This window comes from Poromitra crassiceps (genome assembly GCF_964638095.1).
Source record: "Poromitra crassiceps genome assembly, chromosome: 10".
Taxonomy (NCBI): Eukaryota; Metazoa; Chordata; class Actinopteri; order Beryciformes; family Melamphaidae; genus Poromitra; species Poromitra crassiceps.
Window position 1 is genome coordinate 28408475 of NC_139631.1, and position 14928 is coordinate 28423402.

Here is a 14928-nt window from a genome sequence, read left to right on the forward strand (position 1 = left end):
TTGGTTTGCTTGGTTAATTTGTTGTTCCAAATAGGTTTTCTGGTCAACAGGAATCTTTTATTTGATCTTATTTTTTATTATATATTGTTTTGTTGTTATTATGAATAGATTTCAGTCAACAACTAGTCTTCCAGATTCCATTAAAAAAATATCTTCCTTTTTTAATATCTTCAGAATTTGTGATTTATGTTAGCCTACTGGGTAACAAAATATCTTGTTTTTTTGTTTTTTGATGTTTTGTTTTGTAATTGCAAAGTGTTGCTATCCACCTTATTTCTAGATGCCATGATGCCTTATGCATGCCTTACGTAAATAATAAGGTGGATATGTATCCTTTGGCAAGAGAGAGAAAGAGAGAGAGAGAGAGAGAGAGAGAGAGAGAGAGAGAGAGAGAGAGAGAGAGAGAGAGAGAGAGAGAGAGAGAGAGAGAGAGAGAGAGAGAGAGAGAGAGAGAGAGAGAGAGAGAGAGGTGAGATCAGCGTCGTTCCGCTTACTGTTGCCACAGAAACATAATATCCAATCAGAGAAGCTTTGGCAGAATGGTTTAGTGGCAGTAGCCAATCGGATCGTCTCTTGTTCAAGAGCCAGTTGGTTTGAAACGCAAACCAAGCATTTTCCAACTGACAAGCAAAATCTTATGATCCGCTGTATCCGCAGAGTCGGGGATAGTCTTCTGCAACATTTAACATAAAAGAGGTAAAACTTTCCATAAAATACTGACTATCGTTAGGTTAGTTTATGTTAATAAGGAACTGTAAACTGGCCAGATTAATGTTGCCAACACTAGCGTTGACATTGTCTTCTCAAAAGTTAGCAGCCAGATTTACTGTAACTACAAGGAAACTGCTGTCCCATAGCAGATATACGGACGGCGTAACGTTAACGTTATAGAAAACGAACTTGTCTAAAACATGGTAGTTATCTGGAAAAGCACGATCAGGACAGGGGAAACTTTACACGTCCACATTAGCATTTATTTGATGCTACTTTAGCTTACTGGTAGCTAACGTTAGCGAACTCGTTTTCGTTGTGGTAAGTTAACGCTTGTGCTAATTACTGTTATGCATGATCTTCCACCTTTCTAACTTATCTTGTTTTTAGATGTCCTCAGACGAAGAGGAGCCGAGAATCAGTCCTCCTGTTGTGCCAATGGACTCTGACAGGGGCAGCTCTGTCTCCTCTGAGCTACAGGTGTACACACACACACACACACACACACACACACACACACACACACACACACACACACACACACACACACACACACACACACACACACAGACAGGATTGATTTGGGTTTTGTTATATTTTTACATAGCATAATATTACAAGTTATTCTGTATGCATATTGTAATGCATTTTCATAAGATTGATGGGTTTCACAATATATTCTGTTAAGTTTTTGTTTTATGGTTGCGACATCATCAGTGATGTCATAAGAGCAGTTGAGATGTCATCAGTGATGTGAAGTTGTGACATCATCAGTGATGTCATAAGAGCATGTGAGCCCGCACAGAGGTCAAGCTGCGTATGCGAGCTGCAGGGCCAGCAAGTCCGCGCAGCGGCCAAGTTTACATTATATATAGTATACCATAGCTAGCTACTTCATTCATTCAGTGCCATTATGATTACACCTGCTTATCCTGGTATAGTGCCTTAACGAAAAAAAACTAAAGATAGGCAGCAGACAGCGCAGAATAAAGCAAGGGATGAGGGTCGTCCTTAAATTGAGTTCAAGAACACACATCAGCCCAGTCCACTTAAAAGAGCTGAATTGGCTCCGTGTGGAAGGTAGAATTCAACAGTTAAAACTGACCATGGTCTACAAGATTTTACAGGGTTGTATCCTAAGTATTTTCTTAATTATCTTCTGTATGTCCGGGACTCGCATAGCTTGATTACAAGGGCTAGTGTAGCTGAACTGAAAAGCAAAGCAGGAAGAAGTATATTCCTCTAATAGCAGGGGGGAGGAATGAAACAAAATTCCCAATGTAATAAAATCTCCCCAGTCCTTGAATAGGTTCAAAAACCAACTGAAGAAATGGTTGCTGAGTAACTTAGTGTAGTGTAGCCTATAGCTTGTAGTCCGGACTGATATTAAGATTGTGTTTTTATGTATTTCTTTTTTATTATTGTAATATTGCTATGGATAATTGTTTGGGTGAGTGATCGACTCAGGTAGCAGGAGTAGCATACTGTGCATGTCCCTCCTTTGCTCTGCCTGCCTTGTCTTGGGACCGCAATGGAAATAAGTCTCAGGACTTCCTTGCGCTATCCTGATGTATTTTAATACTGTATGCATCTGTGTATATTGTATTATTATGTCAAATAAAATCATTATTCATTCATTCATATATATATATATATATATATATATATATATATATATATATATATATATATATATATACATACATACCAGTACATTGTGTATATACATATATATATATATATATATATATACACAGTGTATATATATATTCATTACATGTATTAATAAAAATAAAAATTACACTTTTGCATCAAACAATAAACATGCCATGGTGAATTTGAAAGGAATACTTAACCCAAAAATGAAAATTCTGTCATTATCTAGTCACCCTTATGCCATTTCCAGCACAACTCCATAAAACAGCATACAGCTTGTGCAGCATCCCCCTTGACTTCAGCTGTTTTGGAGAAGACTACTTAGTAGTACAGAGCTGTGTGTTCGACTAACAAACTTCACCTGTGTTTCAACTGGCATGAGGGTGGCAGAATTGTCATTTTTGGGTGAACTATTCCTTTAAGAGACTCATCATTGTCGACATGTCTGACTTCTGGTCTCTTTTTACTGTTGACAACAGGATGAGTATGAGGAGCTCCTCCGTCATGCTGTGGTCACACCCAGGTTTGAGGCAGTCACCAGCTCTCACTTCCCGCCGCTGAGAACCTCACATCCATCTGCAGCGGGTCAGAGCTCCCAGGGAAATGATGATGCGAAATCACAGCGCCTAGCAGGTATCCCCACCCACCCCCCCCATATACAGGCCACATTCACACACGCTCTTTTCACTAAGCCTTTCTGACAGACGCAGCTTCAGCCCTTCCAGACGCTGCTCCCATCAACTGATCAACTGTCATAAAGGATTTGGCGTGACAATGTAAAAAAAAAAAATAATAATAGGTCTACGTTTATCTGCTTCATGTTTTCAGATTGTAACCCAGTCTAGTGAAGATACATACTGTACATACGATCTGACATACTGTCACATCGTATCCCATATCTCCTACAATAACCACATCTTAAAACAGTCCATCAGTCTTTTCCCCCCAGGTGCAGCTCTGGCACTAGCCAGGTTTAGTGCTTTAACTGTCATGGAGTAGTGCACACTGCACAGGGATGGAGAAAGCAGGCATCCCGATTGGTAATGATCTCCTGGCACTCTGCCCATACTGCTCTTTAGAGTGCAGGCTTTCTCTTCCCCCTGCAGGATTTAATTAAGATATTGACATAAATTCATTCCTGGACGAGGAGCCGCGCTCTTCTTATTCAGCATTCCCACCGTCACCTTCTCTGCTCTTAAACACTCTTTCTGTTTCCCCTCTGGCTTATTCTTCTACATTTCACTTTTAATTTCACTCACTTACTCATTCCATGTTAAAATGTATTTCCCCATTACTCACCTTTTGTCTATTCAACCTTGTACTCTTTCTCCCTCTCTCTCCTGAAGCTGACGATGCGAGGCATTCTTCCAGCAGGAGTGTGAGATCAACACAGGCGGCCTCCCCCTTGATTGTTGAACCCCGCACACACTCAAGAGCCTCTCATGGTAAATTGAATTATGAAAATAAAAAAGCCAAAATTGTACTGTATAGATGTGATTATGTATTAATAAAAAATAAAAATAAAAAGTGCAATGATGATGTTGGATATCCTACCTGATTCTCCTTGCCCTCCAGCTGAGGAGACGGCAGGTCGGTCATCTGGCAGGGTGTCTGTGCTCTCAGACGTTCCTTCAGACAGGTTGCAGATGGCGTCGGAGAGGTCTAGACAGAGCAGTCCAGACCCCCTGGTAGCCGTTGCAACAGAGCTGTTCATCTCAGAGGAGAACATAAACAAGATGGAGAACATCCTGGACATGTGGAGCTACAACCTCAAGGTTAGCCCACATCTCTTCAGGATTGTAGCTCTGTCCTTCTGTAATTGATCAAGTCAATAGCTCTTATTGGCTGTCTGCTTAAGAGCTGACCAGTCTATATACAGTATAGAGCTCTACACAGGTTTCTACAATGGTGCCTGCTTTATACTCTATGTGACAGCGGTGTTGTGGTTTGAGCTTCTGTAGAGGCACCCATAATAAGAAAACATATTTGAATTGTTCACTGACTATAAGAAATATGTATTTTAATGATAATGTAACGTTTTGCACAAGTGGTTAAATGGTTAACAGAGAGTGCCAGTGGAGCCTTTGTTGAGCAATCAAGAAAGCCCATTATGCTGATTCTGCCGTTGAAATGTTAGTGTTACTGCCCCTCATTTACAAAACCTAAATGACTGCATAAGGAAGAAAAGCTATCAACTTATGCTTATGCTATAAAGTGACTATAAATCTTGTTTATGTCACTAACATGTCATGTTTCTAATTATAAATCACAATCTTCATAAAAATCTGCATACGTGGACGTGGTTCATATTGAAATACTCCAGATTCACCTGTCCTACATATGATTTCTAAAAAAAGAAAGGACAGAAAAAAGAAAGCATTCACCCCAAACAGTTATGACAGGAGTGGGCACTGGGCTAATATAAAAACTTTCACAAGTGACGAAAACATGAGATCTCTCAAAGTACTCTTTTTGGCTGATAACTGCCTTTGACTTCCGGGGCCTAAGCAATCAACACAATACAGCTCGTTAAATACAGCCAGAGTAAAATTAAGCAATATCACACGAGAGGGAGGTTGTTGGCTAATATCGGCACTGCTGTGATTTCGAAGATAATCACAGCAGTGCCGATATTAGCCAACAACAGCACGACCTCGAGTGTGATATTGCTTTTATACAACAGTTCTATTAAACAAAGCTGATTTAAAAAAATGACAAAAAGCTGAGAAAATATTTGATTTCTCTATTTATTCCTCCGCCAACAAAAAATAGTCCCTTCAGCTTTCTGCTTTACCAAAATGTAGCCTAATCAGCCTAACTAACTGCAGGCTGTCTACTTTACTACTGTCTACTCTACAGCTGTGAAGCGTTTTGTTGATTAGGGCAGCTGTGAAGCGGAGTGATCTACACACAGTGAAGCGCCAGTGCATTATCATGAAATATTGGCGCTCGTAGGATCCCTCTTGTCCAATCAAATTGCTCGGCCGGAACTACCTGTTGTATAACATTGTTTTTAGGAGTGATCCAGCTGATCAGATGTTGGAGAGGGTGATTCCACTGATTTGAGGCACCGCAACAAAAAGGCTTGATTAAACTTTTGATTTAGATCTCATACAGTGGGACAGTTAAGAGACCATGAACCAGTGGACCTAAGGGATCTACATGTAGATGTACTGGCAAAATAGTGTTAATACAAAACTGTTGTATTTTCCACCTTTCCAGAGGGACTAAGGAATTAAAGTTTAAGACTATAAAAAGTTTACAGACTGACCTGGGTTTTTAAGGCAGCAGGGCAAGAATGTAATCTATTAATCTCGTGATGAGATTTACTTTTTATGGGTCAGTTTTCATTTTTTATATGTAGAGAAAAAATACCCACTGTAATAGGGCTGACCCGAATGCTTCGAAACTTCGACCGTTGCCATGGTAATCGATGTCCAAATCAGTATTCCGATGCCTTTTCCCCTCCCATGGTGCAGCCGAGGGCAGGTCCCTTCAGGCCAATCATGGTGCTTAAACACAGCGAACTCTACTCAACCGGGATGCCGGCTGCCTTTAAAACAAACACATTCAAATGAGAAGCAGACAGGTTACTCTGGGCCGCGGAGCTGATAGCTTGTGTCGTGAAAATGTTGAGAAATAAGAAACTACACATTCTTTCCTATTTTGAACCCAATGTGAGTCCAATGTGTTCAAGTGAATTCAACTTGTTTGTTTCCATGTAGCTCTGCTATAAGCCAAGCTAGGCTGCTGTGCTTCTGCTTCTCCACCATGTTACGTTCCAGAAATCTATCCGTCAGTAATTCTGTGTCCCCCAATCAATCCTAATTTCCTATAGGAAGGAACTAATTGTAGTTGGAGATGAGGTTTACCAGGCTCCTATCATCTGCAAACTTTGCCAAATCTTCTCGTGTACCCGTTCGTATGATCGTCACAAAAAAAGACTGATGAATGCACATTTCCATATTTGCTAACGTAGTGTAATGAACACGTGATTATCTCTGTCCCACTCTCTATTCCTCAATCAGTCCGATGTGCTGATAGAGCTGAGGAAGTGGAAGCTGGTCTTCATGGAGAAACACAGGTTGGAGTTGAGGAAGGAGAGGGAGAAGCACGCGGCGCAGACAGCTGCCCTTGAGGCACAACTACGCAGCCTGGAAGAGCTGCTGCACACCTACAACACCTCCAACCAGAGGAAAGACGATGTGTGTAAATGCAAATCATTTCTCTAATAGACGTCTGTCTTTTGCTCCCTTGCACCTCCTGTCTGTCATATGCATTTTGCGCTTGACACCTCACCTACATGACTGGGATTGGAGCTAGCTAAAGATGGAAAAGAATATGCAGCACTCCTTTGCAAGCAGGTCCTTGATCTGCTCTTTAGAGTGACAAGCTTGTTGTGTGGTGTCTCTCCTGTTCTCCCTCAGGTGATAATGAACCTGAGCCATGTGCTGGACAGACAAAAAGAGAAGCTTGAGAAGATGAGGGCCCTCACTCACTGGAGACTTCAGCACATCGATGCCAAAGAGGAGGTACACAGAAGGGAGAAGAGATGAGGGTTTGGAATGTCCTGATAATTGATTTGAACAAACTGGACAAGCATTTTGATGTTTGATTGTACAGACATGAAAGTGATGATGGGAGTGTGTGTCTCGGACAAGAGGTGCAGCCACCACATGTGATTCATCAACATCTTACCTACATCTTCTTTGAATCATCAGTTCACTCTGTCCTTTACTGAGATCTGAGGTGTCTGTCAGTTTAAACCGCATGGTATCATTTACATGTTTGGAGAAGTGAATGTCAAATTAATGTTAATTAACTGTCTCTTGACGTTGCTAGATTACTGTCAATGCAGTTTAATATTTTATGCAAATCCTCAGTATCTGCATGACTTGCCGAAGCAAACGGCACTATGTCACTGCACAGATAACATGCATATGCCATGTTTTCAGACATATATCTCCTCGTGAAATGTACATACTTGAAAATTGGTCAGTGTACCTTTTTCTTTTAAATCTCATACTACATAAAACTAAGAAATGGATTGAAGAAAATATTTAATAAACTCCTTTTTTTCTGTAAAGGGCGCGTGAGTCATCTCCACTTCATTTGGAGCTGATGACTCACATTTGGATCTAAACCATAACACAGAAAGTGTACCACAACAGAGAATCTACTGCACCTGCACAAGAATGAATTATGGGTGTAATTATTTTCTTGTGAATATTTTCATGGTCTTGTGCTTCCCCGCTAGGCCCACGCTGCTCGGATGGCTCAACAGCACTACAATTTGCAACTGAAGAAGAAAGTGTGGTTAGGATGGCACTCTCTGGTCGAGAGACACTGGAAGGACAAGGTGGAGCGGGCTTGTCGCACCAGGGCCGAGGAGGTCTGCGTTCGCCTCGCCGCGCAGCACGAGGCCAAGCTGGCCGAGGTAAATAAGTGGGCACAGGAACAAAAAAAAATAGGCAGATGTGTACAAATTGTGCATGTGGGTTTCAACGCAGGTTATTTTACATTCTGTAAACTGAATATATACTGTACTGGACGCAGAGAATACACGGGTATATTATCTATCATATCATATTTGTTTTGATTTATTGAGGCGTTTTATACCACAATAATCATTCCATTCTCTAGCCAGTAAGATACGTTATACTTAACCAGAGTTGAGTCATAGAATAGACTTAAAGCACCGCTTTGTTACCATGGTTTGTTAAAATACATTTACATTTAATAGCTGCACTAAAGCAGTCACAGCTTGAGTGATGGAGGTTGCAGTAAAAGAACAGTGACGAGCAGAGAGAGAGAGAGCGAGGGTGTGGCAGGAAGGGACAGACAAATGGGAAGTAGCCACGAGAGTGAAAGAGAGAGATCGGGAAGAGATATGTGAGCGAGAGACATGCAGTGGGGATGTAGCACATGGACAGAGAGAGAAAGTGCACATTGACAAGGCAATAGGGGTGTGCCGATTAATCGTATAATCGATGCATCGCGATTAGTCACGTGACGATTAAAATCGATTCACAATGTTCGATTATCGATTTGCAAAAAAAACAACATTTTGCTTTATTTGCAAAAAATACGGTATTTCGCCCGGAAAGCAGTTCCTTAACTGTAAAACGAGACCAAAACCGAAGTACTGGAAACTGGAATCACTGAAGAAAGCATGCAGGGTGGCTGTAACATGTGATGCGTGGACTTCAGTCGCAACTGAAGATAATGGAGGTACATTTGTTTGTTTACTTTAATTACTTGGATACTGACCTTAAAAAAAATCCTGTTTGGTGAAAAAGATGCATCGAAAATCATGATTAATCGTAATCGTTTAATAATCGAATCGTAGCACCCTTAATCGTAATTGAATCGAATCGTGAGGTGCCTAAGGTGGCACACCCCTCCAAGGCAACATGGACGGACAAAGCGAGAGAACTCACTTTACAGCTATCCAGATTTTGTTCTCAGCATTATGTTAACGGCTGATTCTTTCTGGCCTCTGCAGCACTATGAGGCCATGGAGAAGGCCCAGGCTGAGATCCACAGACTGCAAGTGGAGCGAGAGCGCTATGAGGAATCTATGAAGAAAGCCTTCATGCGGGGGGTGTGTGCCCTCAACATGGAGGCTCTCACCATGTTCAACAGCACAGAAGCACGGCCAGACCAACATGCAGCTTATGATCAGTACGGTGAGTTACGTACTAAGTAAGCACATAGACCTTTTCCTGTTAATAGAGAATTTGTATCTTTTGATCAAATGGCAACACTGACACACCTGCACGCAGCCTATTCAACCTTATTCACCACGCCCACTTTTTCTCTCTTCCGCGTTCAACGCAAACGTATTTTTTCTTCCGGTTCAGCGCTAGTTGCCTACTGTGGCTAATATTAGCCGCTAGTTAGTTATGTTATATGGCAGTAAAATGCCACTGAATGACCAAATTGATATAACTTTTAACCATTTCGAGTAACACTGTTTCCATACGGATCACCAGCGTTAGTTTGTTGTTTATAAGGTGGCTATATTATAACGTTTTCTATCTCGGATGCGTTATTTCGAATCCCACTGGCGCAAAACGTGTGGGTTTCAGGACGAAACAGTCTCGAGCCACTAACGTCATCTTTAGAGCACAATATTCCTGGAATGCAAGTTTAACTAAACAGTTACATGTCCTCTGCATTCTACATAAAATTATGATATTACGGGTTGTTAGTTTATGGGGGAGTAATTCTGCCAGTTTAGGAGGGGAGTGTGGGGGGGTTGCCGCAGGCAACCCCATCTTGCCTGCGGGGTTTTTGGCAAGTCTAAAACGGAAATACTATTACGAAATGACGTAATGCGGAAGCGTCCATGTGTGGGCAAAGAATAAGGTGAATAAGAGACCGTCGCATCCTCATCATGTGAGGGGGACCAATTAGACTAGAGCGAGTCCCCTGCACTATAACTAACAAGCAACCTTGAAGCTTCTGTGCTCAACAGCGACGGCCCACTTTTGCTCAGCTCCCATTCCATCAGAGAATTCCCCATTCATTTTCTCCATAGACATTTTGAAAAATCCTTATATAAAAGGTTCTAAGCCTGGAACCAAGCCAGCCAGCCACCTACTGAATCGTGAGTGACCATAAAACAGTTTACTTGGAGCAACAACAAAAACAAAACAAAAGAACGCTGAAAGAATTATACTTTCTATTTTCCCCACCGGTTTTTATTTTTGCACCGAGTGAAATGTTTCATGATCACTCACGATTCAGTAGGTGGCTGGTTGGCTTGGTTCCAGGCTTAAAACTTTTTATATAAGGATTTTTCAAAATGTCTATGGAGAAAATGAATGGGGAATTCTCTGATGGAACAGGAGCTGAGAAAAAGTGGGTGGTCACTGTTGAGCTCTATTGATCCAGCACTGCTTTCAGGATAGAAAATAAGTCACCATTTGTCCAACAGAGTGCAACCTTGTGCTATTGACAATTGCGTAGATTTATGAATGAGTGGGGTGAAGGGGGTCTTTGTTCTTGTCTTGAAGCCATTCACTGGTTCTTCTGATGGCGTGATGAGTCAGTGAATGTGCTGATTGCTGACTGAATGGCACTCAGTCTGCAGAAGATATACAGTGTAACCTTGATGTGGCATTGAAAGATTGGCAAGTACCTCTTCAGATTTGTTTCTGTGTGCATCTGTGGCCTCATGAAAACAGATGCCGTGGACAAATTGGTTCAATTTGGTTAATGAATCGACCTATATGATTAAAATATTGGCTTCTGTACGTGTCCGGGCATAAGACAACAGAGACCCTCAAAGAAGAAGCAGGCACCATCTAAGTAGTGTATCTATGCTCTTGTTAGTCACACACTGAATTCATATTGTCACCAGTCCATAAACCCCAGAGATTCACGCGCCACAACACAGCGCACATTTGCCAAAAATAAAGTTGGGAAAATGGAAAAATCTGCTTCCTCAGTCCCTGCCTGGCTAAGCCAATGCTCAATGTCCATGTGCAGTATCAGATTGTGCTTAATTTGTGTGACTCACTGCGATCTGTTTGCATAAACAGGGAGATAAGATAAGATCAAATTTATTGTCCCCGAGGGGAAATTTGTCTTGGACAAAAGTACTACAGACAGCTGCAATCACGAGCAGTACAATACAAATCAGCCAAACAGAACAGAGTAACATGACCAACAGATGTAGCCTACTTAAAGTGGATACTGAGTGTAGCTTAATACTATCTTGTCTTTTTTCCAAGTACACATACATTCACCTAAAAAAACCGAACTAATGATTTGTCATGACATCCCTATATTAAATTTGCCAAAGAAGGGACCGCTACTCAGCACCCCCTGCTGTTTCATTTTCAAGACCTTGTCTTAAACCAGTCCAACACTCAGCTTTGATGATAGGTGATTTGCTGTGGCTGTAACAAACCTGCATTGAGACGTCTCATTGTATGGTTTATTTTCTTTCCCTCTGTAGATGGTCTGCCTCCGCGAGATGAGGCTGGCTCTGACACTGCCTCCCACAGCGAAGTAGAGGAGACGGTGAGACACTGACACAACTTCTAATTAAAACATACATTTATCTGCATTTCACCATTCTTTGTGCCACAATTACAGTATAATCACAGCTACACTTGAATTCATCTGAGTCTAATAGACCCTTCTCACGGTGGCCATTTTGTGTCGAAAAGGCAGAATAAACACAGGTGCGAGCAAAACACTAATGAGGGTTTCCAAATTCCAATCATGGGAGTTGGAAACCCTCATTAGTGTTTTGCTTGCACCTGTGTTTACCCTGCCTTTTCGACACAAAATGGCCCCCGTGAGAAGGGTCTATTAAATAAATTTAAAAAGTCTTTCATAGAAAATAGTCTCTGAATTTGCTGTTGCATTTGCATTTTTCTTTTCTTAAGTTCATAAGTCATTACGGTAGTATACGTCATCACATATGGATTTCTCATCAACTACTTCCATGTTGCTGACACAAAAACAAAAGGTCAATCAGTTGTATTAACTCCTTCAATCAGATTTGGTTTGCTGCAGTGTTACCCTCCTCATCTGTCCCCCACTCCTGTCCCTCTTCTTTCCCCTCATCCCTTTTTCCTCAGGTGGGCTCCAGTGTCCCGGTGTCCAGGGCAGAAGTGCTGCCTTCCACTACAGTTGTCCATGGCTCCCTTCCACTAGGGGGCACTGCAAGCACCCACAAACAGGTTAGCATTAGCCATAAAGTTATTTGGATCAGTGTTGAAGTTTCCTTTGAGGGCATACAAAACCAAAATGTCCACCCTCAAAACTGGTATCTGTAACTAATGACTTTATCATAGGAAAAATTCTTCCCAGCTCAGAGAGTATCAGTGATTTTCCCCCAGCTCTGACTTTATCATAGGAAAAAAAATTCCCAGCTCAGAGAGTATCAGTGATTTTCCCCCAGCTCTGACATAATCACATTGTTGCATGATGTAATGAGACATGGTGTTAAAATTGTTTCAGGTCAGTGGGCGTGTCGTCACAGCCAGTCAACAAAAACCTTCAAAGACGGTAAAGGCTCGCATCACTGCACGCCCCGATGTTGGTAAGACGACGCGCGGCAACCTCCAGGTGATGGGTGTGGCTCCGCCCATGAGCTCTGTCATCGTTGAACGCCATCATCCAGTTACACAGGTATGTGACAGAGCCAGGCCCGCCGCACCCCATTACACAGAGTACGCAGACTGCGTTAGGGCATCATGTGACTGAGGGCACAGCAGGCCAGGCGCCGCCTACTGGTTTACTAGTGTTTTTATTACTTTATTCAGGGTTAAAGTGGGTGCATCTCATTGTAAAATTGGACTCGGCCCAAATTGGGCTTCAAACGGCCCAAATCTGTCTTCAACTGGCCCAAATCTGGCTTCAAACGACCCAAATCAGGCTTCAAACGGCCCAAATCTGGCTTCAAACGGCCCAAATCTGGCTTCAAATGGTCCAAATTGGGCTTCAAACAGCCCAAATTTTTCGCCGCCGCCCTTCGGACGCCGGCACGCACGTCGGCACGCACGTCGGCCCGTATCTGCCTGGCCTGCTTGGTATCTAATGCCCGGCCTGAATTATGGTCCCAGTCCGCCCCTGCTTGCATGTACAGTTTAACAATCGCTTGTTTGCTGACATGTACAGTAATTCTAACAATTGTTTGTTTGCCACATGTAATGTAATGTGAGATACACTAGTATCGTTCATAATTAATGAATTTGCAGTCTTTCGTTTGACAGTTATTGAAAGTTTTGCAGGGGGGGGGGGGGGGGGCACCACAAAACAATTACGCTTAGGGCACCCAAATGGCCAGCAGCGGCCCTGGACAGAGCCCATCACTTATGGTTCCTTTGATGTTTAACCATCTTTATCAATGTGAGGTTGAGAATGAACTTGAAACTCTGATTTCAGTTTGTGAACATGCAAATGATAGTGTACATGTATATGTGTGTATGTATACACACACACACACACACACACTTTTCAGGGGAATGACATGAAACTGGCGCAGAAAGAATGTAATGACCATAACCACACACTGTTGCTCCGATAGCAACTCTGCCAAAACACGTATCAGCTTCAAACTTGGGCAGTGCGCTGCCCGGAACCCGACGGAGTGGGGTGCCCAATTTCGGACAAGCGCATAGTCATAGTGCCACCTACTGGCAACACAAAAAGCGGTCACAAGAACCATTCATCCGATTGACTTCAAAATTGAGGAATGCGCTACCTGGAACCCGACGGAGTGGGGTGCTGAATTTTAGACGCATAGTCACAGCGCCACCTCCTGGTATGACAACACGAAAAGCGGTTTATCTCGAGAACCGTTCATCCGGTCGAATTCAAATTTGGGGAGAGCGCTGCCGAGAACCTGACGGAGTGTGGTGCCCAATTTCTGCATGAGTTTGGTCACACCCCCCAAAAAAGTGTGCCCATGGCCCTTCGCCTCCACTCTAGAAATGAGCGCGCTAAATTCTAGTATATATATGTATATATTGTTTTCTGATTCCTTCCTTTAGCTCACCATTGGCCAGGCCACGGCAGCAAAGTTTCCTCGCTCCTCTCAACAAAGTCATGGCTCCACTGGAGGAAAGAGCTCATCCAAAACACACTCCAACACGTGCCACATACATTCCATCAAAGTAGTCGAATGATCACATGCTCATCGACATGTTACACACCTCCTCTAGATTTCAGTGTTCACTGTACTATGCAACCATTATAAAAATGCACCTGTCATATTCTCATACTGCAGCCACTTATTAACAAGTAGAGCCTATGAAGACAACTTGGCCAGCTATTCAGGGGGATTGTGCTCAGAATATGATGGCACTGTTTTCAAATGAATTTTATTCTGACATTCTGGAATGAAATTGTCCTTGACCTCTGCATTTTTATTATGATTTTGTTTACATTTTAGCTCAATTTGAAAGACTGAATTGTTGTTTCTTAAATTTGCCATAAAGCGATAATCCGTGAGATTCTTGTTTTTCTTTATTTTTGACCATTTGGTGAAGCGGTCATTTCTTTGTTGTTTTGCGCGGTGTTTCCCAGCGATCACTTTGCAGCAGTGTCATCAGTACTTTGCCATTACTGGACTGACAGCAGCTCCCAAAACAAACAAACTGTCCCACTGAGACTGCAAATAACCCAACACAATCTTTTAAAACGATGTGATGTTTTGTTATGTTATTACTGCATATATGTTACTGTCAGTAGCCACAAGCAGATACCAATACTAACGTTATATTGACAAAAGACAATGGTTGCTTACAGTAAGCTTTGCATTAGATATACAGTACATGAGTATTTTAACATGCTAACACTAAACTTATGAAACCAAACTAAGACAACTTTTCTGGTATTTGAATCAGCTAAGTTGTCTTTCAAAAGTTAGCTAACTTGCAACTCAATGAGGCATTGGCCCAACTTGATTATAAAGACACTGAATGTAGACGCCACTAATAAATAATAGTAAAACCTACTAGTCCAAAGAAAATGTCATATCTGTGTCGCTCCTCATCATCCCTTCACGTCCTGGAGGGCTTTTCATTTTTGAAAGGC

General features: G+C 42.1%; 1 protein-coding gene across 1 annotated transcript; it reads left to right on the forward strand.

Annotated features, from left to right (window-relative positions):
* Positions 1–1101: 1101 nt before the first annotated feature.
* On the forward strand, positions 1102–14018 carry poc5 (POC5 centriolar protein homolog (Chlamydomonas); the record flags this gene model as incomplete). The annotated part of the gene is made up of 12 exons (XM_083645369.1): positions 1102–1191; positions 2847–3000; positions 3714–3812; positions 3943–4142; positions 6396–6572; positions 6795–6899; positions 7625–7804; positions 8873–9056; positions 11336–11400; positions 11967–12068; positions 12349–12519; positions 13884–14018. 12 exons carry the CDS (start codon positions 1102–1104, stop codon positions 14016–14018), a joined length of 1662 nt encoding a protein of 553 aa, XP_083501495.1.
* Positions 14019–14928: the final 910 nt, after the last annotated feature.